Source organism: Mandrillus leucophaeus, unplaced genomic scaffold, assembly GCF_000951045.1.
Source record: "Mandrillus leucophaeus isolate KB7577 unplaced genomic scaffold, Mleu.le_1.0 Scaffold420, whole genome shotgun sequence".
In the NCBI taxonomy this organism is placed as follows: domain Eukaryota; kingdom Metazoa; phylum Chordata; class Mammalia; order Primates; family Cercopithecidae; genus Mandrillus; species Mandrillus leucophaeus.
Genome location: NW_012104477.1, coordinates 1,156,138 through 1,182,830, shown reverse-complemented (window position 1 = coordinate 1,182,830; position 26,693 = coordinate 1,156,138). Strand labels below are relative to the sequence as shown.

General features: G+C 52.2%; 1 protein-coding gene across 1 annotated transcript in view; it reads right to left on the bottom strand.

Moving 5' to 3' along the window:
- USH1C (Usher syndrome 1C (autosomal recessive, severe)) overlaps positions 1 to 26,693 on the bottom strand; it is a 52,130-nt gene that overhangs the window by 399 nt on the left and 25,038 nt on the right. Inside the window, 14 exon segments of the mRNA XM_011992964.1 lie at positions 1 to 47; positions 50 to 86; positions 1,273 to 1,381; positions 2,456 to 2,511; positions 3,849 to 3,958; positions 6,818 to 6,917; positions 7,249 to 7,302; positions 7,703 to 7,744; positions 10,413 to 10,463; positions 11,604 to 11,723; positions 15,095 to 15,577; positions 16,142 to 16,258; positions 17,576 to 17,728; positions 21,891 to 21,940. Coding sequence (XP_011848354.1) covers positions 1 to 47; positions 50 to 86; positions 1,273 to 1,381; positions 2,456 to 2,511; positions 3,849 to 3,958; positions 6,818 to 6,917; positions 7,249 to 7,302; positions 7,703 to 7,744; positions 10,413 to 10,463; positions 11,604 to 11,723; positions 15,095 to 15,577; positions 16,142 to 16,258; positions 17,576 to 17,728; positions 21,891 to 21,940 — 1,529 coding nt within the window.

The window sequence follows — 26,693 nt, the reverse complement described above, 5'->3', positions numbered from 1 at the left end:
AGGCTTTGTGTTCAGGAGGTGGGGCCGTAGCTCACTGTTTTCTAGGGGTGAATTTGGTTTCCCCTTTTGGACTTCAGAAGAAGGTCCTGTAGGGAAGCAGAAACATCCCAGGTGGGTGCAGGCCTTGTGGGTACACACTCAGCCCAGCCAGAGCAAGGCTCCACAACGGGGAGCACCCACCCTGGCAGTATGAGGCTCTGCCAACCTTTGGAGACCCCTCTGGGTGCAGGCCCCAAGTGGCTACACACCAGCCACAGCCACAGCACACAGGAGGCCAGGGAGAAAGCGGGAGGGACACCTGGGATGGGGGGAGGAGGAGACTAGGAGGAACAGGGACAACAGTCCCTTGCAAAAGGCAAGTGACAGAAAACATAGGGCCACGCGGGCCACCCCAGAAGCCATGGTCTAGCTGGCCATCTGTCTTGGGAGCATGAGGCCCTAATGTTTTAGGAAAGTTGTAACAGCAAAGTCAAGTCCAGGCTTGGGTCTGCCCCAGATGCTGCCATCTGTGGCTTCAGGCCACACCAAACACCAGTTTCACAGCCACCTGCCAGCTCTGTCCACGGGCACATCCCTATCACAGGGTGAGAAACACATCCCACAGCTGGGCTCCGCGGTATATCCCACAGATAGAGCCCACAGCCAAGGAAGGGAAAAGGCAGAGAAGACAGTTTGTTCTGAGCACGGCTCAGGCCATGACAGGGCACAACAGGACATGAGCAACTCTAATCCACCAACCCTGGTTCTTTGGACCAGCCTTCAAAACCTCTTAATAGCCCTGGTTCTGGTCAAGTGTGGGGGCCAGGGTGGAGCAGGAGCTCCCAGCTGGTTGGCATTCACAGGAAGGGGAATTTTCACATTCTGTTGAGGACATCTCTTGGGGGCAATTCCAGCCAAGCTTCCTGTGGGTTCCTTTAGCCCCACATGCCTGGTTCGAGGCATTGTCTGTGTCCCACAGAGAATGGTGCCCAGGGCTTCATCCTGCTCATTTGGGTGCTGCTTGGGACCCAAAGCAGGTCCCAGGGCCGTGATGAGTCAGGACACCTGCGTCCCAAGCAAGTACTACAGACTGGGCTCTGTAGAGGGAGGGGAGGGCTTTGAGTCTGGGGAATTCCACTGTGGCCAATAGCAGACCCTGGGCAGCACTTCAGGGATGGCGCCTTGTGTACTCTCCAGACACCAGTCCAAAGAACCTGCTGACAGTGTGGGTAGCAGATGGCCACTGCACACAGCAGGGACAGACAGGGCCCTCTGGCCCGCCTGCCTATTCACCGTGGGCTCCAGCTGCAGGAGGAACCCGTGTCTGTGCACGGCAGCACGGTCTTCAAGGAGCTTTCGGACCGGCTGGGGGCCTTCTGCTGCGGAGGAGGGAAGAGAAGCACTATACACACAGAGCAGAGCAAGAAACACAAAACAGGCTTGGTTACTCCCAGGCAGAGCTCCCTGGGGCCTCTCCTTTCACTGGGCTCCTGCCTCGGGTTCTGCCTAGCCCTTGGGTTCCAGAATTAGGAGCTGCCGGACCCTGGTTTCTCCAAGACACGTGTAGAGCTCAGACTCGGCTGGCCACGGGGAGCAAGCAGGCCCAGCCATGACAGGGAGGCAGGGCATGGTCAGTGAGTGGGTGAGTGGTGGGTGGGTGAGGGCTGGGGAGGTGATGGGATGAGGTGAGGATGGAGTTGAGACACCACACAGAGGCAGAGAAACAGAGAAAGGCAGACAGATAAGAATGGATGCAGAACGACAAGGACAGAGGAGCAGGGACTCAGAGACAGGGATGGAGAGAAACAGGAAGAAAGAATAGGAGACAGTAAGAGAGAAAGGGGACTGGGATGAAGGGGAAAGAGGGGGGCCGATAAGAGGTTGACAGGAAGGAAGGAGAGGGCAAAAGACAGAAAGACAGAGAGGGAGGAGAAGAGAAGACAGAGAGATCCACAGGACAGAGACAGACACACAGGGAATCACAGAGAGACAGACTAGGCCAAAGCTCCCTGGAGATCCCACAAGGTGGGGATAAAAGCCTGTGGCCCTGGCTGCCTAGAGGCACAGTATGAGTGAATGCAGTTAGACATCAGGAAGACCTTCCAGAGAGTGAAGGATGAACACAGACACCTTCTAACCATCTACTAATGGGGTAGGGGATAGAGTTCTGAGTGGGGAATAACAATCCTGAGTCTTTGTCCCAACATCACTGCTTACTCGGTCTAAGACCTCATGCCTCAGTTCTCCAGAGTAGAGAAGAATTTGGACAAGACTGCCTGGGAGGCAGCTCAGACACTGCTTAAGGACAATGACTAAGCTCTAGTCCAGGAGTTTTCTAGGAGCTCTGGCTATGAGAAGCTGTGTGCTTGGGCCATTCCTTCAGGCTGGGAGAAGGCTGGGGGTGGGCTGGAGAAAGGTGGCTGAGATTCTGGAAAAGGAAGAGGAGGTTTCAGGCTAGGTGGCTGCACATACTTACAGCTCATCATCATATTCCTTTGGGGGGCAGACGGCAACCACAAGGTCGATCCAGTCCTGTGGGGAGAAGCCGTGTGACTCTGGGGCACACTCAGTTGGATGGTGTGTCTGCTCCGGCACTCCGTCCCCATTTCTGGGCCCCATGGTCCAGGATCAGCCAGCCTGCACCTTCTTCCCATGGGCACACATGGGCCCCACTGTGGACTGCCATGGTCTGAGGATGTTTCTAGTCTCTGAGGCTTCGGGACTATAGAGGCCAGGGCTGCAAGGTGCTCGAATGACACTCAGCTCCCAAATGCCGATCTATGGACCGGGGACAGGCAGCAACCTCAGAATCACTTGGGGGAACTTCTTAAAAGTGTAGACTTACAGACTTGGCCCCTAGAAGTCAGGGGTGAGTCCTGGGAAATAGTACTTTCAACAACCTCTCTAGGTAATTCCGATGCACTTTCTGATGCACAACCAAGTGGGGGACTTCTGGCCCAGCTTTTTGATCCTAACACCTGAATCCCTTTTACTGCCATCCTTGCCCCTCATTCCCTCCTTGGCTTGGATGTATCCCCTGAAAAGTATCAGAAATATTGCTGGGCCCCTCTACCATGAGCTAGTTCCTAATATTGAGCTGAAATCTCTCTCTCTCCCCGTCAGGACTTCCCTCCATCCAATCCAGGTCTTCCCTCAAGAATCAGAGAGAACACTTCTGCTCCCTCTGCCCTAATGCAGACCTTCAGATAATCAAAGATAGTCATCATGTTACCCGTGAGTCTTCTCTTCTCCACATCCCTTCCTGTGGGTCTCAGGACCATCTGGTTAGCTTCCTCGGCACTGAACTTAATACCTCAGGCTCGGCTGCCTGCATACAGTTGCACAGGTTTTGCATTGCACAACGTGAGCAGGCACCATTCACACTACAGTCTGTAAAAGGGCACCCCCTCAGGCTGTGCAGTGCACAGCCTGGGCAACCTTATGCAGTGGCCCTGACCCAGTAATGATCACAGAGCAGATTCCCACCAGCCCCTCCTTCATCCTGGGTTCTCTGCTTTTGTTAATGCTTTCTGGTAGCCCCCAGAATTCTCTTGATTCTTGTTCAGTGTGCACTTAGAAAATACCTGAAGTGTTTTTCTTGGGTGACCTGTCATGCCCTGGCTTCTGGAGTCTGTTTGAGCCACTGGCTTTTTGGTTCCAAGGTCAGGAATTGACATTTATTTTTCTGAATCCCATCTTGTCAGATTTAAACCACTGGCTGGACGGGGTATGTGGGTGTCACCAAAGTGTTGCCTGGACCCCAGGTGCCTGCCCTGGGACGCGGCATCTGATTGTGAGGCCTGGCTGCAGAGCCCAGGGTTTGAGGCAGGCAGGTGAGGGAGGAAAGGATGGAGGGGGCTTATTCTTACCCCACCCTGATTCCAGGCCTTCTGCAGGGCAGCCTCAGCCTCCGCCAGGGTGTAGTCTGTCACAGTCTTGCCGTTGACTGCCATGATCTCGTCCCCTTTCACAATGCCACCTGCAGGCAGATGAGGCTGATTGGCCAACAGGGCTGTATGTGACGCATGCCTGGCCCAGGGCTTGGCAAAGAGGGGTCATTGCTGGACCGCAGAAGAGACCTGAACCTGGGTTCTGAAAGGTCATGTGGACTCAGAAAGCATGAGGGGAAACTAGCTACCTGCTTAGTGGCTAGTCAAAGGGCATTTCATCCCTATCCCATCTACATCCCCTTACCCCAGCTCTGGAGAACCGGGACATCATTGATGATGAGCCTCTGTTACCACAGAGGGAGACAGACCTGCATTTCCAGCACAGTAAGAGGCCTGAGTCAATTCTGCCAGCCGACCCTCCCCATTGCCCAGTCACGCTGGCCTCTTCAGGTCCCTGAGCTGCCACTGCTGTCTCCTGCAGCAGAAACTTCATGTCGCTGTTCCCCACCTTGCTTTCTCTTCTTCTAGGTCTGAGAGGAAATGTCAGAAGGGGCTTCTCTGACCCCCACTCAGTCAAATGTAGATCTTGCCTGTTCTCTCATAGCATCCCAGTCTTTTCTTATTTGGCATTTTTCACAATTTTTAATCATTAATCTGTTTGTTTACTTGTTTACTGATGGTCTCTCCCACCATGCTGTCAGCTCCATGTGGGCAGGGATTGTCTTTCTGGTTCACCATAGTATCCCCAGCACTTAATATAATGCCCGACACAAAATAGGACCTCAGTAGATATTTGCTGAATAAATGAATGCTGTAATAAGGTGCTCTTGGAAGAGATGCCTGGGATCTAATACTTTTGGGGAAAGCTGAGTTATAAGCTGAACAGGGCTACCCACTGCAGGATTTGTCAGTCTTTAATGTGCTAACACGCACTGCGGCTTTCCAACAGGTAGACAGATTGTGTGTCGTTTTCCACACCTCTTCGACATCAGAGCCCTTTTTGGAGGAATTTCTCCTGGTCCTGATGTCCACAGAACATTCTCCAGGTCACATTGAAATAGATCACCCAGGAGACTTGTGGGCATGAAGGCCCACAGAAATGTGGTGTATGATACTGACAATGGCGGCCATGGCGGCTTAAAACACGTGCTCCTAGGAAAGTCATCAGTGGCTGGTTATGTTCAAAGCGGTGCAAGACCAAACCACAGAAAGCAGTTGCCTCTGTGCAGGGCAAGTGGGGATGGGTGACTTTCACCTTTTCATTTTGTACAAATCCAAGACAGAGTCTCAGGGGTAATAAGGCAGTGGTTGGGTTGGGGCTTTGTAAGTGGGAAGGACCCAGGAGAGTCACCCATCCATCCTGGTCTCCTCTCTCTGCTAGACACAGCAGGCAGGTATCACAGAAATGTCACCAGGTGACAAAGAGATGAAGACAGAAGAAGGGGGGGCCTGGGTGAGCACTGATGGGTTGGGGCAGCTGCCCAGCTGGGCAGGACCCCCTTCTATGACTGAAATGAAAGCTTAGAGTGTGAAGTCACTGAGGGCATGGGTGCTGAGTTGGACTTGTACCCAGGGCTCCCAATGCCCATACTTCACCTTAGTAACCCACAGAGGCCTGGTTGCCAGCCCCCAAGGGCCTTTTCCCCTGTTTCCTGCCCCTTACCTCTTACCACCTCCATTCTACCTCCTACAGCTTGTGGTACAGCCTGGCTCCAGCCTAGGACTGCCTGGAAGGGATCTGCTCATAGGATCCCCCACTCTGGCCTGGGAAGGTAAGAGGCCTGGGGCTCCTCCTCCAAGGGCACCTACATCTCCACAAACGGCCACAAAGGACTCAGGAGCTTCCTTGACACAGAAGAAGAAATCACCAATGGAGGGGTTTCAGACACTGACAGGTGAAGAGGGTGATGGTTTGAAGCAAGAGACTGTGCCTGGGGTCTGCAAAGGTTTCACTCATCAGCAGAGGGTGTTTTTGTAGATAAGGGGAAAAGAACAAAACAAAGTGAGAAGAAAGACACAGGGTATGGGGGCCTCTGGCCCTCTGGGAAGGGACAAGGCTGCAGAAGACCTCCGACAGAGGTGGCACTTGTGCTGGACAGTAAAGCAAAATGACCAAACTGCCTGAATTGAATCCTGCCTCTGCCTTCTCCTGACTGTGGGTCCATGAACAAATACTTTAACCTCTCTGAGCCTCAGTTTCCTCAGCTGTAAAATAAGAATCATAACAGAACCTGCTTTCAGGGTTGTTGTGAGGATTAAGTGAGTTAATATCCATGAAACGCTCAGACACAGGGCTATGAGCCAGATGAACATTTTCTGGCACAAATAGCTTCTGGCTAGTTCTGGCCAAATGTTTGGCTCTTACCATCACTGAAAGGACAGGTAGGGTTTTAGGGGTTTCCATGTACTGCTCCTCTTCCTCAAAAGCCCTTTCTCTCCTTCGTGAGGCTGACATTGACTAACGTTCAGCTCACAGTTCACCCTTCTGAGGAGTGCTCCTGGCCTCCCACTTCCTCTTGGTGGGTTAGGGGCCCCTCAGAGTCCCCACAGCTTCCCTCCGCTCTGAGTTCCCCGTCAGCCCTTAGCAGACCACGCTGTGACTTTCAGTATGTGGCAATTCTGAGCCTGTCTCCAACCCTGGCTGGGGACTGCTGAGGGCATGGTAGCATCTGGCTTGGCTGTGTACTCACAGGTCCCGGCACCATCCCATATCCCCAGGGATTGGACAGGCAGTCGGATGAATGGACCTGAGTGGGAGGGCGTCTCTCCAGCACCGTCAGCCCACTCCAAGTGGTCACCTATTTGCTTTCCTGGAGGGCCCCGTCTAATCTCTGTTCCAGGAACAGAAAGCTGTTCCTGGAAATCAGTCACAAGATGGTGGAGGGAGGCTGTGGACACCAAGAGGAAAGTATCATCCCCACACCTGGGTGTGGCTGGTCCCCACTCACCGTGCCGCTCAGCAGCTCCCCCCTCGTACACAGCAGAAACGACCACCTTCCCAATGGGGGAGTCCACACCACCTTCCAGGGCCAGGTCTAAGGATCCCTCCTGGTTAGAGGAAAACAGACCTTAGGGAGCCAAGCAGACAGCAGCCTGTGGACCCCTGGGCACCAAGGAGTCTCTTGACAGAGCCACAGTAAGAGCGGGAGAAGCCATGGGGCCACCGGCAGTGCCATCACGAGAAAACGTGGCCTCGGTGCCAAGTGGGGCCTGGGTATGTGGCCCTACAACAGAGAGGCATCTCCATAAGAGAGGGGAGGACAGTGGGGACCTGAGAGGCCACCCAGGAGTGACCTTGAGATTAGAAGCAGGGAACCAAGGTAGGAGGGGCAGGCGCAGAGAGGGATGGCGGCCCACCGCCCTCCACATGCCCAGGTACCTTCTTAATGCGTAGGAGCCGGACGTCCTTCCCCATGATCTGCTCTGGGGTGAACTACAGGGAAAAAGACAGTGGGAAGCTTTGAGCTGGCCTGAAGGATGGTGCTGGGGGTAGGGCTGGAAGAGGAATCCAGGCACCTATGGGACATGGGCCCCACAGAGCACATGGGCAAAGGGACCGTGCCCAGCCCCACCCATACTGGTCTTCAACTGGGGGTTCCAGGCCCCATGGGGACAGTGGACACACACACGTGTATGTGCACCATACAGTTCACACTGGAATGCCCTTTGGAAGGAACCTTCGTGGGAAGAGCAGCTGGGGCATCATTGGGCTCCTGTGTGCCCCACCTCATCCCAGGACCCCAGGGCCCGGAATGCACCACTATCAAACACTCTAACCCCACCCTGCCCTGTTCCTGGGGTTTCTCCCCCAGGAGAGAAGAGTCATCTCTTACCATGGAGTACGGGTCGAAGCCTTCCTCATATTTCCGGAAATCCTGGAAGCAAAGGGAGGGCCTTAGGGCAACAGAGCAGAGGCCCATGAGGGTCAGGGCCAAGGAGGAGGAGGGTGAATGGTCAGAATCCAAGGGTCAGAAGTGAGGGGCAGGGCCAGGGAAGGCGGGGCCAGGGTGGGGGATGCAGACAGGAGGCTGGCAGCCCCAGCAGCCAGGACACTCCTGTGCAGGGACAAGCAGGAGGCTGAGGAAGACTTTAGAGGATCTCGACCCTGCCCTGCTTCAGCAGCACAAGCGTCAGGGGCTGCAGGGGCACCAGTGACCTCTAGATGGTCTGGAGAGGCAGCGTCTGCCTTGCTGAAAGTCTCAGCCCAGCCTCAAGTCCTTTAGGCCCCACCTCATCTCTTCCAAGTCTCCACTGGAGCAGGCCCAGACCCTGGGGGATGAAGCCCAGGGTGTCTCCACCCAGTGCTCTGACCCCACAGGAGGGGACCATGCAGCTCAAGAGAAGGCTGTTCCTGGAAATCAGCCACAAGATGGTGGAGGGAGGCCATGGACACCAAGAGGAAAGCAGGTGGTGTCAAGAAGCTGTGCTTGCCTGGGGCTTGGCAGTGTTCTCATGTAATGCTCACCTAGAAGGCAACAGGCCTCCCCAGATTCTGGGGAGCGCAGGTTGGCCCTTTAGCTAGGGGAGAAGGGAGGACACACAGCTCAGGGGACCTGGCTTGATGGGGGATGCTGTGGGGACAATGGCTCCAGGCTGTAGAAACAAGACAGTGAGGTGGCACCTGAACACATAGTGAGGTAGTGCCTGAACTAGGTGGCCTTCCTTGGGAGTCATACACAGTGAATGGGAGCCAGGGGCACCCCCAGGCTGAGGGGCCAGGATGCTAAGCACAAGGGCAGCAGAGCCACAGCTGGTTCCCATGGAAGGTGGGAGCGGAGGAGAGCCCCATGGCAGGCCTCGCTGTCTGAGTGGAGGCACCCGCAGCATGCAGGTCCCTAGACCACACCAAGTGTCCCCTGGGGCCCATGGTCTGCGTGGTGGCAAGGCCACAGACTCCTCCATCCTCAGAATGCACCAACTAAGTTCCAGGCACAAGACGAGCACCAAATATCAGCAGACAGATCCCTAAGCATCTGCCTGGCATCCCTCCTCACTTGCCTTAATCACCCAGGCTCAACCCCAAGAGGCCATGAGCTTAGCTCAGCTTGGAGGCTACATCCAGGTCAGTGTGTGGGCAGCAGACAGAGGAGGGGGCACAGCGAATGCACGGGCAAGAGGGATCATTGGGCAGGGTGTGGAGTCGATGCTCTGTGACTTTAAGGGCCCTACTTGCTCTGGCTGTTTCTCCTGGAAGGCTGAGCACTGCTGGCTCTGGCCTCCTTGCTCCTTGATCCTGAGAACAAGCTCTCAGGGATGAGCCAGATGGCAGGTACTTGTGTTTTGTGTGAATTTAGATCAGAGACTCATAAGTCACAGCAGCTGGTCAGCCCTTAAAGAGGCAACCCAGCCCCGCATTCAACAGAGGAAGAAACTGAGGCCCAGAGAGGTGATATTCATGCCCAAGGTCACCCAGTCAGTGGGCAGGGGAGCAAGGGTTTGACTCCAACTCTGGAGCCTAGACTCTGTACTTCCCTGCCTCTCTCCCTGGGAGGGCTGTTTGTGCCCTAAACCGCCAGGTCCTGGAAGGCCTCTTTTGTGACGACAGTGCTTTAAGGCAGGATGGCGCAGTGTTTAAGAGCACAGGCTGCAGAGACCAACCTCCTGGATTCAAATCCAGGGATTGACATTAGCTGTGCCATTGTGGGCACATTTTCAAATCTCTCTGCTTCAGTTTCTCATAGAGAAAATGGGTATGAGAATAGCACTTACCACCCAGGGTTGCTGGAAAGATTAAATCGACAAATCCCTGGGCTGGGAGCAGCCTCTTTTGCTGACACCTGTGTCTCACTGCACAGTTGATACCGTCCCTCTGCTCCCTGCCTACAGTCAAATCAGCCTGTGGTCTGATGGTGGGTTATCAGTGAGGAGGCTGGAGAAGCCTGGGCTGGCTGCAAGATCTCCCTCTGTCCTGGGGTTTCTTTCATTGGTGATGAAACAGCCAATCCAATGGTTGGCTCTGTGGAGGTACCCTGGGAGGCAGGTGGGTAGGTGGCTGCCTGCCTAATGCCGCTCAGAGGACCAGCAAGGACTTCCATGCCCCTGTGCATAGGATTACCCTAGGCACAGGGAGGACCTCAGCTACCATCTCTTCCCTGACGCTGGTTCAGTGTCAGGCAGGGTTGGTGAAGCTGTGATCTGCCCGGAGGAGAAGAGGGGAAGGTACAGGGAGACACCTAAGCAGCCCCTTCCCTCTCTCCTAGGGCTGGAGCGAGGGCCCATCTTAGCCTCTGTGGGCCTCTGAGGGTTCCTCCTGCCCTGCTCCTCTCTGGACAAACAGCAGCAGAAGAGGTGAGTGCCCAGGGATCCTGCTGCTTTTTCTCAGCTCATGCATGGGGTCTAACAAGCCCTGGATCCCCATCTGATATGAAATCCTCCCCAACCCCTGCACAGGAAATGGAGGACACAGCTCTGGCCTGACGCTTGGTGGCAGATGGGGCCACTGTGGACCTGACCAGGTACTCCCAGAGACAAAGAAGTGGCACAGAGTGGGAGGGATGCGGGGTGGTGGGGAGACCCCCAGACACACAGTGGGTATCAGTTTACTTGTCTGAATGCTGTCTGATAAACCACCATCCTCTTCAACATCTCCTGTGGCTGCCAGAGGAAAAAAAAAAAAGTTCCACACTGGATGTTACCGATAGGTCTTGTCTGCCCCCTGGTGCCAGGCCTCGGGCCTGCCAGCCTGGGGCTGCCCTGCCAATGTCCTCCCCGAGCAGACAGTCTGGCTTATGTTAAGGGCCTGCTCAGTGCCCAAAGATGCTACCCAGTTGTCGTCAAGCAGACACCACCCCTTGACATTAGCCAGAGACCATGACATGGATGCATCTGCAGGCTGTCCCAGGAGCAAAAACTTAGCTCTCTGGGGAGCTGACGGGACAGCTAAGGCCCAAAATAAATATCTCAGCTGTCCTGCCTTGACATTTGGATAGAGTTTCCTTGAAAGGGAAGTTAAAATTTTGACATGACTATCTTCTCATTGTGCATGGGAGGCCAGCCAGTGGTCGGCACCTCTGGGAGGTGCACACGAATCCCAGCTCCCTTAGCTGTCAGTAACTGAGGCTGGTGGACATTTCCCACTTCCCCAGGACCACACCTCAGACTCCCAGTCCCAGTGAGAGGTAAGAAGTAAGTTGGAGAAGGGGAGTGAACCTGCTCTGGCCAGTTCTCCATCCGAGGGTGTTTCTTGCCAGGCCACAACAGGCCTTAGGGCAGGGGCCAGGGCACCTGGAATCTCTGTAGGTTTTGGCAAGATGGCAATGAAGGTAAGAGTGTGGGCTTTGGAGCATGAAAGGCATGAGGGTAAGTATTAAGTCCAGGCTCTGCCTGGGGCACCTGGTCCCCCTCTGGTAACCTCTCTAAATCTCCCTTTCCTCGAGTGTTAAACAGGATGACCACAGGAACCATCCCACAGTTCTGCTGTGAGAATTAATTGAGGCCATGCAGAGCCTGGCACATAGTAGGCTCTTCACAGGTCTTAGTGAATATTATTACTTTTAGACAGAGCCCCAGGCTGTTACATCAAGTGGGAAACAGAAATTCCATTGGTCATGCCAACATCCACTTATACCCATGTGGCCTCATCTCTTGGCCAATAAGAAGGTTAAGAGATGGCATCTGTGATCTGCATTTTTGTCCCACCTCACTTGCCCTCCACTCCAGAGACAGCAGAGCCCAGGGGAGGTAGCCCTGGTCTGCTCCTCTAGAGACAACCTGGAGGGGACCCAAGGGGCTTACCAGAACTTCAGATTTCACAGCTGGCCTGTAGATGAAATTGGGCTCCTGGTGGACCATGACAGGTTTGGAGATGGTGGACACGCCAGGGCCTCGTGGAGGCTGTGGGCTTGGGCAAAATGTCTACAGGAGTTAGTTTAACAGGGACCCAGGTGAGGTCATGGTGGGGTGGCCAAGGCCAGCCATGCTACTTCTACACACATGCAAATCTACACCCATGCACATGCGAAGCCAGCCTGGTTCATTCAACCTGCTGGAGGTCCTGGGGCTGTGATCTTCGCAGAGAGATGAGAAGTCCATTGGCCACAGTGTGGGCTGAGACCACAGAAGCTACTGAGTGGCTCTAAGAAATCAGATGCTTGAGCTAGAGCCTGACTTGGGGTTGCCTGCAGCCAGTGTCACCCAGGAGACACACTTTCAGACCCCTCTCTCAGTGGTCATGGGTGCTATCCAGTGTCCCTTGTCTTTAAGGGCTGTCTCTTTGGCCACAGCTCCAGTCCCTGGACCACAGTGTGAAGCATCTGCTGTTCCTAGTGGGTAGGCACATAGTCTCTAGAGGCCATGGGGTGAGGACCAGTAAGAGTGGCATCCACGGGAGCTGATGCAACCTGTCTGCTTGGCTCTAACCCACTTGATCTCCTTGGGCAATATGTATCAAATCAATTCACAACCCTGCCCCAAGCCCTCCCAAGAGTCCCCATCCAGTACTGAGCTCATTGGCCTGACCCCCAAGGCCTTTCATGAGCTTCTCTATCTTCCTGTTCAGCCTCATCTCTCACTCCTCACCACCCTCCTCACACTGCCTAGCTTTAACCTCAAAAAAATGCCAGGCTTTCTTGCCTTGAGGCCTTTACATGTGCTCTTTCCTTCTTCCGCTTTACCTCCCAGGTCTTAGGTTGGGCATCACTGCCTTCTGGAAGCCTCCCTTGAGCTTTCCTCTCCTCCACCCCTCTTCCTTATTATAGCACCTGTGCTTCCTCCATCTCCACCCTGATGGTGTAGCGGGTGCCTACTTTTCTTTGTTTCCCACCAGACTGTCTTGAGAAGGGAGACTGCAACTGTCTATCTAGCAGGGGCTCCCAGTGCCCTGCATAGTGCCTTGGCATATAGTAGGTGCTCAATAAGCATGTGTTGAATGAATAAATGAATGATTAAATAGTATGGTGAGCACATGGGACAGTGCCTGTGGACAGATCTGGCCCTGAAAACCCCCCCTATGGCAGGTGCTGGTGTGGCAGGCACAAGTGTCAAGCCAACACAGGCATTTGTTTCCATGACTTGGGGCCTGCTGGTGGCTGGGCCGACTGTGTGGGCGTGTGGTCACTCACACTTCCTGCTGCAGCACTGATGACACCTTGCCAGGGGCATGCAGGGAGGAAGAGGGTGGGTGGTACAAGGGTGAGAGGTGGGCCAGATGAAGCCAACCAAACAACAACCCCCTGGCCTTTGAGGCTGGGACAACCCTGGCTTTGATGTCGCTTATCGGTCCAGTTCTTCAGAGGCTCCTTATGTTGGGGGCTTTTTGCCTTCCCTGGGCTCTGATCAGGAACTAACAGTGGGAACTTCGTGATGCCTTGAAGAATCTGAGAAATCTGAACTCCGTCTTGAATCTTGACCCTGACTCAAAGTTTTGCTGAGACTAACTGAGATTGCTAAGATCCCAGGTTTGTAGCTTCACCCAAATTTTCTTGTACTCTGGACTATCAATAACCATAGTTAATGTCTACTGAACATGCACGATGTGCCTGCCTCTCTTGCCATTCTTAACTTAGAATGTGTTCATATATTAACTTATTTGATTCGAATAGGTAGCTGCCGTTAACATTCCTATTTTTGGACAGGGATGCCCAGGCTCAGATAGATGAAGTAGCATGTGTTCAAAGTCATCTAGCTAGTAAGTGGCAGAGCCAGGATTCAAACCCAGGCAGTCCGACTCCCTGCTACTCCAACTTGCCATATTTATGTTCCCTGCACTTACAATGCCCTTGCTCCCATCCTCCACGTGTTGCCACCCCTCAAGGCTCAGCTCGTAAGCCCTCTACTCCACAGAGGTGTCTTCAACCTTCAGTTAGAATGAATCCCTCCCATAGCGCATGGCTTTTGCATATTTTATAGCAGAAGCTTGCCTGGGCAGCAGCTCATCCTTCAGATGGCAAAGTCCTGGAAAGCACAGGCATGTCAATCTCCTCCATATCATCTTCAGCACTGCTCCCCTCTTCCCCTCACAGAGAGAGGCCCCAGGCAGGTACTTAATCAATGTGGAATCAAATTTGTTGAGGAAAAGCCTGCTCATCTTGATGGAGGCCACTTACAGAGAAAAATGTGCAAGGCTAACTCAGCCCTAGAAACCAGCTCCTGGCTGGGCTCTGGGGGAAGATGTCCCCAGAACAGGCAGATTTCTTCCTATCGAAGCTGCAGGGCTCACAATCCCAACCAGAGGTCCGGAAAGGGTCCCTCTGAGAGTCTCCCGCTGGAAGCTGCAGCCTTGCTGGCATCTGGCACTTTCTTCACTCCCACCTTCCTTGTAAGCTCTCCTGAGTGCTCTGAGATACTTGTCCCATTCTCCATGCAGGAACTCAAATCCATGCAGGGACGGTTAATAAAAACCACTGGTCAGGTGCTATTGACTATGCCCTCCCTCAGCAACCCTGCTACCGTCAGCTGACATGAGATGCTTTTGCACTGACTCAAGCCTGGCCTCATGGCTACGGGAGCGGAATAATATTTTGCTTTTCCCTTCATGGGATCCAAGCTCCGTGTCTTCCTCAGAGATTGCATGTTTCAAAATAGTCTTTGGATTACGAATAATTAATAAGAAATATGTCTTTTTCAGAAAGACACTGTTCATCTTCCTAACATCCAAGAAAAACATTCCTATTCTTTTAATAGTAAATTATTTCTAGGAACTCTCTCTTCATTTTTTCTATAGCGGGAAATTGGCCAGAAATTTCTGGGTGTTACACTTCAAGCAGTGCAGTTGGCCAGTACCGTAGAAAACGGCACTAGAGTGTCCTAACACTGCATTTGATGGTACAGCGTTACCCGTGCCCTGCTTCCTCCTCCCCTCCCTTTTCTCCTGCTAGATCAGGAGTCATTTCCCATATTCAAGGCTTTCTGGGATACTATCAGGGAATGACTGGATGTGACAGAGTGCTGGCTATTCATTAACATAGCCTTCCAAGTCCTGCATTGAAAGTTACCAGCCTACACTAGCAAAGAAGAGCCAAGAGAGAGCAATGAATATCAAATGGACACACTGTTGCTTACCCCAAAGGTCCCAGGCCATTCATCATACAATACAGCACTTCAAAATCAGTGGGAACCATATACATGCAGGATGTCCACACATGCACACGGAGGGGACATTCCTGGAAAATGGGGTGAGATGATGTTTCTTTCTGTCTCCACTCCCAGGAGCAGTGGAGGACATGGGAAACAGCAGTTCTCCCCACTCTTCCTACTTCCAAACATAGCATGCAGAACAGGGAGAGTACCTTTGGGGTGGGTGGGAAGCTCCGTTCAGGGACAGGGGAGTTGGTGGGCTTCCCACTGTGGTTCTTTGCCTCCCAGTCCTCCACTGGATTGCCTGTGTCCCCAGTGCGGAAGGGGTGGTTGCCCAATGCTTCTTCCAGTGCCGAGGGCAGTGGGCGGGTGGGAGTGAGGTCTTGGGTGGGAATGGATGGAGGGGGAGGGATGGGAATGGGGGGTGGAGTGCGCTGCACCCATGGGGAAGACGAGGCACTCACGTGGCCAGATGAGGGAAGGACAGGGGGCGCTGGGACCTTGTGGGGTGGGTTGGAGGGTGGAGGGTGGGGCATCACAGGCAAGGCAGAGGAAGTCTTGGGGGGATAGTAGAACATGTCCAAAGGGATGTCGTCCAGGTCAGTGGTGTGCAGGTGCAGTCCGCCTGCGAAGCGTCTCAAGGGTGGGGCCAGGGGAGACACAGAAGGCAGAGGAGGTGGGGGCCCTGTGGTCATCTGGGGGGATTGCAAGGAAGTTCTGTAATTGTGACTCTGATGAGCACTCCACTTCGCAATACATCGAGCACTATGCTCTTCTACTCTGTTTCTCTTGCTACTGGAGACCCACTACCCTTAAACCAGAACAATGGGGTGCCAGTCCTCTGCCACCTGGATGCCCAGCTGAGCCCATACTAGGCTGCTGGTAGAGAGTACCCAAATGCAGGAGAGCCCCAAGTTATGCCATCTGTGGGTGGTAAGGTGTTCACATAGTTCATCCTCTAAACTGGACTGCCCTTGAGAGTGTAAGGGGGACTCTTAGTGATGATGCCAGGACAACAGGCCTAACTGGGACTATCTCGGATGAGCTGGGACTTAGTGTCACTCTGGGAGTATACCCAGAAATACAGACAAGAAATTCTCCCCAAGAGGGGAGTGGGCTGGTAGGGGTGGGCCTGGACAGTGGATGGGCACCTGTGAGGCTAGTGGCATTTGCTAGTTGCCATCTCACCTCCCACTGTCCCCCAGTGAATCATTCTGAAGGCAGCAGGAGGGTCTGTGTGGAAAGAAGGGCTCTGTTACCTCTGAAATCTCATTATCAGCAGATGAAATCTGCTCGAGGCGCGTTTGACAGAGCCTCTCCACCCAATATTGAATCTTTTCCGATTCTTCAAGGTCTTCCCGCTCTGTCTCAGACACCTGGGACCCAGGATCGGCGCAGAAAGGAGAGGACAAAGGGCACATTTGAATAACATGTGGACAGAAATAGCATGAAAGCACTCCTTTAAAAACTCCAGAGTACTGTGAGGTGCATCCGCTATCTAGAAAGAGACCTGGGCTTGTTCCAACTGGCCCTCAAGGAGGTGGCAAGGGAGAAGAGAGTGGCGGGGTGTCAAGTTCACTAACCAGAACTTGTAGGCAAAATCAGAAAAGGGGCTTATGTATTGTGAGGGATTAGCTGGATCCCAGATCCCCATGAACCCTGAGGCTCTTATGATTTTCCCAGAATGGTGTTTTTTAGCCTCCCCCAGCACATTCCAAGAGTTTAACTTGACTCTTTTTTTTCCTGCTCCATTCTGCCTTGCCCTCAGAAGCACAATCTTATTTTTAATTTTGTAGCTAATTTGTTCATAATGTCAGACCTAATGAATTTCACATTTTCCAGGACTTCTCTGGTTTTATAATCTAATCAAATTGGCATTCTGATTCATGGATGCGTTAAAGAGAAGCAGAAACAATGATACCTCCTACAGCCGGGGAGTTAAGGTTACCCATCTCACCTAGCATAGGAATTATTCATGGTGGAAGGTTGCTTTGGACATGTCTTCAGGGGAACAGCCTCAGATATATTCCCAGGATGATGAGGTCGAGCCTCAGACACACCCTATGTTGATGGGAGCAGCCTTAGACTCATAGCCTGATTAATTGGGAGATAGCCTCAGACCTACCAGCTGCACAAAGGGGTTAGTCTCAGACCCATATTCTCAGAGCCAAGCTAAGTTGGGTGGGGGGGGTCTGGTCTTACAATAACCTGGGAAGGGAGGCCAGAATGATTCAGATTTGTAGACAGGTCAGTGGAAGCATAACTTCAAAGCTATAAGCAAGGCAGAAGGGTTAGCCTCAGACCGTACTCTGAGTAGCCTCAGAGCCATACCTAAGATGGAGAGGCCTAGCCTTAGACTCTGGTGGGGTAAAGTGAAGAGGACAGACTCAAGCCTCTAAGCCAGGTGTATCAAGGGCTAACCTGAGACCTACCATCTGGTCAGAAAGGCTAGCCTCAGACTCACACCTCCCGAGCAAGGAGGCTGGTTTCAATTCCTAAGCCAGGAGCTAACCTCAGATGGCCCTGAGCAGGTGGCACGATCTCTCTCTCCAGGCTGGGGAGCAGGGAAGGGCTCACTCCACCCTGGTACGCCATTTGGGGAGAACAGCTCCAGCTGGTCCTCTGGGAGCACATGGGAAACGACCACATTGTGTCCTAGGGATGCTTCCCTGGCCTGCAGGCAGGACACGTACCTCCTGGGCCAGCCGGTTGATCTTTAGCTGCTTTTCCTTCTCCAGCATTTCCTCTTTCTCTTTGTAAAGCTTTTGCTCAAACTCCAGTTCTTTCTTATTCTTTCTCAAGTCCTGCAGGCTGTCATACTTGGCTTTCTTCTTATCTTTTCCTTTCTGAGTAGATGTGGCATTGTTTATATGACAAGGATTACAAATAGTGTCGACAGCATGGCACACAGGGCATCCAGTCCTCACATAACACAGCCATCCCATGGTGAGCCCCTCCCCCAACTCTGTCTCACCATACTGGACATCAGACCTCAGGTTTAGGACAGGAAGGCCACTGTTACCTACTGCAGAGTGGGAGACACATTCTCTTTACCAGCCAGAAAGACTGGCTTATTAGTTCACTCACTAACTAACTGTGTGGCCTTGGCTAAGTTCCTTAACCTCTCTGGGCCTGATTTGCCTCATCTCCAAAATGGTAAAAATACCTCCCCCACAAGCTTGCCACTCAGTGCCAATGAAATAGCATCTATGAAAGAACTTTGTAAAAGTTTTATATAAATAAAAATATAAAATAAAAATAAATAAGTGCTATATAAATAAAGGACATTGTGTTGATTTTCCAGTATCTGGCACATGCCTTCTGCATCATCTCATGTTCAGATTCACAGATGCATCCTGGGAAATTCCAGAGAAAATCTGGGAGGGCTGGCAAGCCTCATCTGTAGAGGTCCTGTCCTAAGCTAGAGGTGGTGGGAGTCACACTCAGACCTGGAGGCTCAGAGCCAGGGACATCAGATTTTACTCGCATGCTTAAACTCTGAACTGTTTCACCCTGGAGAGTCTAGACCCACAGTGTCCTCTGAACTGGGCCCCTTTACTGAGGGCTAGCTGGAAACTGCAGGACTGGGAGGCAGAGGACGGAGAGAATGGCTTAACTGCTTTATACTCACCATCAGGGTTCTAGAGGATTTGGGGAGGGACATGAAAGGCAAATAGACTCCTTATTTTTCCTGTAGGAATTAGACCTGCATTCCTGGCTGCTTCTCTCATGGGGTTGCAGGGAAGCCAGGGACTAAGGCAGGAAGAGAATGATCATTTATGAACTGCCTATGTGCCAAGGGATTTACACCAATGATCTCCTATGTAGGTTTATCCTCATTCTTTGGTGAAGGAGCTGAGGCTCAGAGAGGTAAAGTCCCTTGTTCAATGTCAGACATCTTGTAAGTGATGGTGCCAGGATTTGGACCCGAGTCTTCGAGGCCCCAGTTTTTCTATGGTGCCCTGATGAGCTGGGGGCAAGGGAAACACGGCAGGAGGGTCAGCCCCCATCATGCACAGCGTGGAGGACACAGCGAACACTCAGGAGAGGGGCAGCAGAGACAGCCCACACTCTGGGCAATTTCTGGGGCAAAGAGGAAACCCCCTGTTCACTGAGCTCACTCACGGCCCCAACGAGCCTTCTGGGGATCTGCTCTTGAATTTCCTGAATCATCGTAGCCTCCAAGGCCAGGAATGAGGAACTGAGCTCCCTAGCAATGGACACACAACATTCATCCACAGCTGGAGGGACTTGGTGGGCCATTATGGACCTCTGAGGACTCTTCCTAGCTCCTCTTCTACAGACACACACCTCCATGCACTGCTAATGTGCTCTGGAAATGGTCACCTCTGGGACCCACCTCCAGAGCAGTGTATGAGCCTCTCGAGAAAATGGTTCTCACTGCTTCAGAGTGCTGTTTGGTTCCTTGCCTACCTTGTTCACTAGACTCAGTTGACAGATGAATCCCTGCCATCGTGGTAGAGATTCAGACAGCAATTTCCCAAGAGAAGACAGAAACATGGCCTAATGGTAGCTTGCTAGAGTAAGAGCCTGGCCTCCTCCAGGACCACCATGAGGAGAATGGCCATTCTGTTGCTTTTAAAAAGGAAAACTACCAGTACTAAGATTATAGAGTCAGGGCTTCTGGGCGGGGTAGTAGTCAGTTTCTGTCTCATGCCCAAGAAAGTCACATCTGTACAGATGCAGAGGGCAGGTTGCCCCATGGCATTTCCCACTGATCTCAGACTAGCCCCACACAGGTTACTTAGCTGTGTGTGAATCTGCCTTCCCTGCCAGACGGTGGGCTCCTGCAAGTAGGGCTGGTCTGTATGAGTGACTTAAGCAATTCTGATGAAAGGGCTTAGTCAGAATCATGAATCCTTCAGGCCCCGGCATAAATTCTGTGGGGCCAAAGGCCTGGGAATCTTGAGCCCTAGAGGGATTTACTGCCAAGGTGGAAATAGAAGACACTGAATTTTTATATTATTATTATTATTTTCTTGAAACAGGGTCCCGCTCTGTCACCCAGGCTGGAGTGCAGTGGTGCAATCTTGGCTCACTGCAGCCTCCACCTCCAGGGTTCAAGTGATTCTCCTGCCTCAGCCTCCTGAGTAGCTGGGATTACAGGCATGTGCCACCACACCCGGCTAATTTTTGAATTTTTAACAGAGACAGGGTTTCACCCTGTTGGCCAGGCTGGTCTTGAACTCTCAACCTCAGGTGATTCACCTGTCTCAGCCTCCCACAGTGCTGGGATTATAGGCATGAGCTGAATCTTTCTATTTTTTAATAAGGGGAATTTATGCACAGATGATCATGGCCATAGATGCCCACTTGCATTTCCTGGGGACTTGGCGTTCCAGCTGCTGGGAGACAAAGAGTCTCTCACGGCTCTAGAAAAAATGATGATGGGTTTTCAGAGCCAGGACGAGGGGCATGGTTCTGTTGTCCTTTCAGCTGTCAGTTACATCCATGGCCTGTCAGTTACATCCATGACCCGTCAGTTACAACATTCCTTTTGGTCCAGACTGAGAGGGGAGGCAGATGGGGCGATTGTGCTATTGATTTTACCCAGAAGCAATTTTTCTTTTTTTTTGGAAGTGAAAATGAAAACCAAAATGTCAGCTGTTTCTGGAATAAGTAGATTAAGGAGTAGGGGAAAGGCAGCCCTAATTCTTTATCAACAGCACTTTCAAGGACATGATTTCTGATGGGAGGTGGTATATGGAGAAGATTCTAGTTCTTTTACGTTTACATGTTATTAGCGTCTGAAAAAGATTTGACATATCTGTCTCCTTTATTATTTTTTTCGAGTAAATTTCTATGTGTGCGTGTGTGTGTGTGTGTACGTGTGTGTATTTTGTCCTCTCTAGCTGAGTTCTAGTAGAGGCAGTATATAGAGAAGAATTAGAAATCTAACCCAATGAGGCATCCTAAGCCACCAAAGTCAGCCTATCAAGTGAAACAGATAGTCTTATGAGACCAAGGCCTTTCTGAGACCAGGACAATGTGGGAAGGAATTCCCTGAGGAGCTCTGTTCCAAGTTTATTCAGTGCTGTACAAATCATGATCTATTTTCCTAGATACAGGCATTTACCTCTGTCAGGAAAAATATTACTGTTTGTTATTTTAATAGCAATGTGCTGGAGGAAGGGGGTAGATTTTCCTGGCACAGTTAATATTCCCATTTTACAGGCAGGGAGAAGTTATTTATCCTCAAGGTCACTCAGCTGCCAGTGCTCTGGTTTCTGGGGGACTGACATCTCGCCAGAAAGCGCTGGTCAAATGATAATTTAGCTCACCCAGATTTATGCTGTTGCCTGACTTCCAAATACCAAGTCATCTCGAATGTCCAATTACAGACGTTAACAGCAATGTTTTCACAATCAAATGTCAATGTGATTTAGAAAGACAAGGACAAGAGAGTTTTACAAGGCCTGGAGATATTGTAATAAGATTTAGAGAGAAAATTAAAGGTCCTAGAGATTGGGAAAATGCATTATCCTGGGCACATGCAGAGATATTCCTAGGAGAGGGCTGTGCTTGGAGTGGGTCTCTGTCCTGACCTGAGGCAGCAAATCTCCACCTCGTCAGGCAGGCTGCATCTGGCACAGCCGGTCTCATAACATGCACTAGGTACACCCACCCTGATAATTCGCTCTGTCTGACCCCAAGCTTCTGGCCTTGGTCTCTAGTTCTACTTGACAGAGAAACAAGGAGAAGCTTCCTGCCCCTTTCCTGTGCCCATCAGGGCCGGCGCTGATGCACACAGTGCCAGATGGTACTTGGGTAGGTCTCACACCATGGATCCTTCTCCCGATGTTGCCTTTGCAATGGCACCCTGCCATTTGATGTCAGCCTGACACAGAGATGCAGATGGGGTTAGCCTTCCAAGTGAACAGGCCAAGTCACACCATTTAGTGTTGACAGGACAAGGAATGTTTGGGAAAAGCCAAAACCCACGGCAAACTCAGCAGCACACCAGCATAGCACCCAACCCTGTCCTACCTTCCGGATGGTTGGGAATTTGCCATCGTAACGATAAAACCACCCAAAAGCTATAAGAACACAGATAACAAAATGATGAGACACAGTTCAGCTCAGCCAGAGCATCCATGGGCAGCAGATGGGAGCTGGGTTCCCAAGCAATGCATGGCTTTGTGAGATGAACAGCACTGGCCGATCCAACAGCAAAACTGCACCCTTTGTTCAGCTCTGCTTACCTGGCCTCGCGCTGGTTGCAGAACAGGCCTAAGACCACCTGAGAAAAGCCCCAGTTCCCAGGCCCCGGGTCACTCTCAAATGCCTCTCCCCAGGACACTGGCTTCAGAAGTCAGGGCCAGAACATCAAAGAGAAAACTCCTTGTGGAAGGACGAGCTTTTCCAAATCACAGTCTTCACATACAAAGCCTTGTTGAAAGAGAATAAGGCCTTTTCTAACCCATGTCTGGTCCCTCCATACAAGAAATGGCTCAAGACAAAAGGGAGCCTGGGTGTCTGCCTAGAACTGTTGTTCGACACAACAAAACTGGCTTGTCTCATAGTGCAGGCCAAGTCCTCCACTTTCAACATTGAAAGAGAAGGCAGTGGCTGGGACAGCTCTGGGAAGGACAGCTCCAGCAGGAGTGGGCAGGAGATGTGCCCCCAGAAAACATATCCTCATCCAGGCCAGATAACCAGTGCACCAGCCCCCTTCCTTAGCCTAGGCCACAGCTCCACAGAGTAATAACCCCAGTCTGAAGCTCCCTGGGGCCAAGAGCGATGGCTGAATTACCCACCCCGGACCAGCCTGAGTGCTGGAATAGGATGCTGAAACCCCCCTGCTGGACCAGACACTACCTCCTTAGTTGCTGGATTTGGGAGTGGTCTAGGGGGTCCTGGGGGAGGGGCCAGAGCAGCAGAGGGGGAATTTGGCAATATCTAAATATTCGAGCCAGCAGTTCAGTGGTACCGGTGTGCGACAGCTGATCTACCACCCTCGGGGTTGAGTCCTGTCCTCTACGCTTTGTGTACAGTGCTTGGGCCAAGCTAGGGCTTAGAGGAGCTTTACAGACTCTAGCGGCCCCCATACATGCTGGTCCCCTGAAGCTGGGTGTCTGCACTGTGGTCAGGAGGAGGCGGGCAGGACAAGCAGAGCAGCCAGGCCAGGGAGCAAAGCGGGGGCGCGAACCTGCTCTCCCTGCTCCTCCGTGCCTCCATCCGGGTCATCTGTGGGCTCGAGCTCAGGCTCCACTCCCTGATCTACCGGGGAAAAGAGGAGGAAGCTGGTGAACCAAAAGGGACTTGGGAGACCAAGAGGCTGGAGAAGCTTCTCAGGAGTGTGGAGACCTGTGATCAGCTTCCTCCAGGGGAGTTGTGAGGTCAGGGGCAGGGACAGAGTTCAGGAGCGCAGAGCAAAGGTTTTTTGCTCTGAGCTGGTGTATACAGTGCTTTCAACCTTAGTAGCTTTAGTTTATCTGTCTGTACAAAGGGCTAACAACAGGAAACTCAGATCTGAGGGCAGCGTGAGAACCATTTTGTAGGATGTTGGGCTGAAGGCTGGGAAGTGCAGCGAGGGGGATGGGAATATCTGAGAATCGCACACATTTGAGGGCAAGGGGCTGCAATGGGAGAAAGACCCTCCTGCCTTCTGCTTATCACCCTTGCCTTGGAGCTCTGGGTCCCCAGGGGATGTCTGAACAGTGTGGGCAGCAGATGGAGGCTGAAGGCCCTGAGGAGGTGGGGACATCCCAAAAGGTAAAAGGGGCACCTGCAGTTAGGAAGACCTGAATTTTGACATAATGTGGAGAGAAGAGCAGACCCTCCATTCCAGTGTTTCCAGCTTGGACTCTGGCCTCCCTAGGACTCTGGAAGGTAGTGTACCAGTTTGCTTGTGAGCTGCTTTTTAATATTTTAAAAGCTTAACAGAACTTGCCCATTGGCCTATGCAAGGGCTGTTAAGTTCTTTGGCTCTTGGCTCAAATTACATTTACCCAACAGTGGAACCCTGATGCTCCCTTACTAACAAGGGCTACTTAATAAAACAATGGAACACAAATGATTATTTAATAGTTTGTTAGGAAAATAACCTCAACTTCCAAATCATGGGGTCTCTTGTGGTGGAGGTGAGGGAGATAGTTGATGGGGCCTTGGATAGGGAGAGAAGGTTGGAGATCTCTTAAACATCTCCCTCTTTCAAGAATCCCTCAGCTACTGGATCCTTAGCCAAGGCTGCCCCCTGAACTCCCATGTAACCACCTATTGCCTAAGCTAAGGGAAGGTCTGTTAGGAGCCTCCATGGTGGTGTCCCGGCCTTCAGGGCTTGGCAAAATGTTGGGGGTCTGCTGGATCAGCCATGGGTAGGTGGGCTGCAGCAATTTTAAGAGCCCCCTGGCGCAGGTTGGGGGGCAGTCAGTCCCAGGCACATCATTAGGATGAGTGACTTCATTTTCTAGGTAAGGGATGCCCCATGTTCTTTTATTTTAAAAAACTGTAGGGCCTGGGGTCAGGCGCGGTGGCTCTTGCCTGTAATTCCAGCACTTTGGGAGGCGGAGATGGGCAGATCACCTGAGGTCGGGAGTTCAAGACCAGCCTGACCAACATGGTGAAACCCCCTCTCTACTAAAAATACAAAATTAGCCGGGCATGGTGGCTCATGCCTGTAGTCCCAGCTACTTGGGAGGCTGAGGCAGGAGAATTGCTTGAACCTGGGAAGCAGAGGTTGCGGTGAGCTGAGATCATGCCATTGTACTCCAGCCTGGGCAACAAGAGCGAAACTCCGTCTCAAGACAAAAAAAAAAAAAAAAAAAAGCAGGACCCACCCCTTGCAGGCATAGAAACCTGAGTCAGGTATAACCCATTGCAAACTGGGTCCCTGAGTTGAAGGGTGGTTGGGTAGGAGCTGGCTGGGGCCCAGGCCTGCTAGACCATGCTAGCCCCCAGGGAACAGGGAGTGAGGCAGGAGGTGAGCTGGTTCAGGGACCTCACTGCATTTCCTGCCTTAGGTCCAAATGAGAATTAAATTGCTGGCGCATACGGAGACAGATAGAGGCAGCAGCTGTCCCAGCTCAGCAGGCAGGCGGGGGTCATCCATCCTGTGCTTTGTGGAGCTGCCTAGGATTACATTTACCTTGAGCAAATGCAAAATTCTTCGTCTTTTTATTCAAGGAGCTTGATTTGGTTTAAAAGCACTAAATAAATAACCAGCTAGTGAAAGGGTTTTTATTTTCTTTTGTTCCTGAGAGGGTGTGTTTGCTGTGAAGCTGAGGCCCAGTTTCTTGGAAGGTACCAAATTGACTAGGATTACTTCCATGAGAAGCAATTAAAATCGATTTCTCTCCTGAAGCTCCTGTTTCACTTATAAGAGCAAATTAGCTGCCCGTCTAAAACAGGGATCATTCATTGGGAGCTTAGCTCTGGCTACATCCTCAACTGATACTGAATGTCATGGGGGAGGCCGATGAGAGGGTGCTTTGTCCTTCGGAGAGGACCAGGAGATGACACTGCCCTGCTGCCAGGAAGAAATGTGTTGGGAGCTGCTTGCCTGTACCAGGGAGGGGTGAAATGGAACCATCCAGATAACCTGCACCTCTTCCTTGGTGCAAATGGCCTGTGTTGGCAGGTTGACATTCCCATAGGTCTCAGATGTGACCCAAAGTTGGGGACAGAGCTGTTGAGACCCCATCACAGCATGCCAAATGACTGCCCCACAGCAGAGATGGGGAACCTGGGCTCTTGAGTCCAGATTCGCCCCTAGCTGGAGGTTCCCAGGTCAGCTGAGCACAATCAGCTGGAGTAAGACCTGTCCTGTGTCAACTATAAGTCAAAACAGCTGGAAGGCAGGAGTAAGGACCCAACCAGCAATCCTGGACTTGTGGTTGTCATGACCTCCGTTTTCCTCTGGCAGTGTGGGCTGCCTCTTAAAGAGGCATCTGGAAACGGGGGTTGAGAAGGTGGTCAGGGAGCAGGTGGTAGAGGCCTAGACTGAAACTGGAGGTGAGGATGTGGGACAGATGAAGAGAGGAGATGGTAAGGAGAATATGAGCTGAGGCTCCAGAATAGCACAGCCGCAGCCCACAGCTGGGTGTCTGGGAGAAGCTTCCTAGTCCTGTTCCTGCCTCCATTCTTGGAGTGGCGTGACAGTGGTCCACGTACAGGGATATAGGGGCTGGAGATACTTAGTAAGCTTCTCCCACAGTTATGAATCAACCTTGGACCATCAGAGCCCTTCTCTGATGTGAGCTCCTTCCTCTCTTTTTTGCTGCTGGCTTCACCCCAGTCCCTGTTCAGAACAAAGTAGGAGGAGGACCCGACACCCTAAACACTAGGACAGTAATCCCATGAGCTAGCCCACTTTTGCCATGGCCCTTATTCCCTCTTCAGCAGCCTGACAGCCTGCCCGCATCAGTGTTGTGTGGGACCTGGGAGCTGGGTATGTGGAGCTGGCCTGTGAACAAGCGGAGCAGACAGATCCCTCCTACCTTGATGCTGGGGCAGATGGTCTCTGACCCACAGCTGCCCCTCCATAAAGGAACCGCAGCCCATAGCACCAAGGGCTATCCACCTGGGGGTGGTGGTGAGGGGAGGGAGGGCCAGCATTTCTGTCTAGTCCCCTTAGCCTCTCCCCCGGCTCATGAAACTTACACTTTGGCTTGCGAAGGGGTACTGGGTGCACCTCAGCAGTGATGGTTTTAGGCAAGAGTAGCTGTTCCTTTGAGCCCCAGTCTTCTTCCCATTGCTTCTTAAACTTCTCTTCCTCCTCCACAATCCTGAAATGAGACCCCCATGCCTGTTACTGGAGTCAGAACCTTCATAGGCCCATCTCTTGCATTT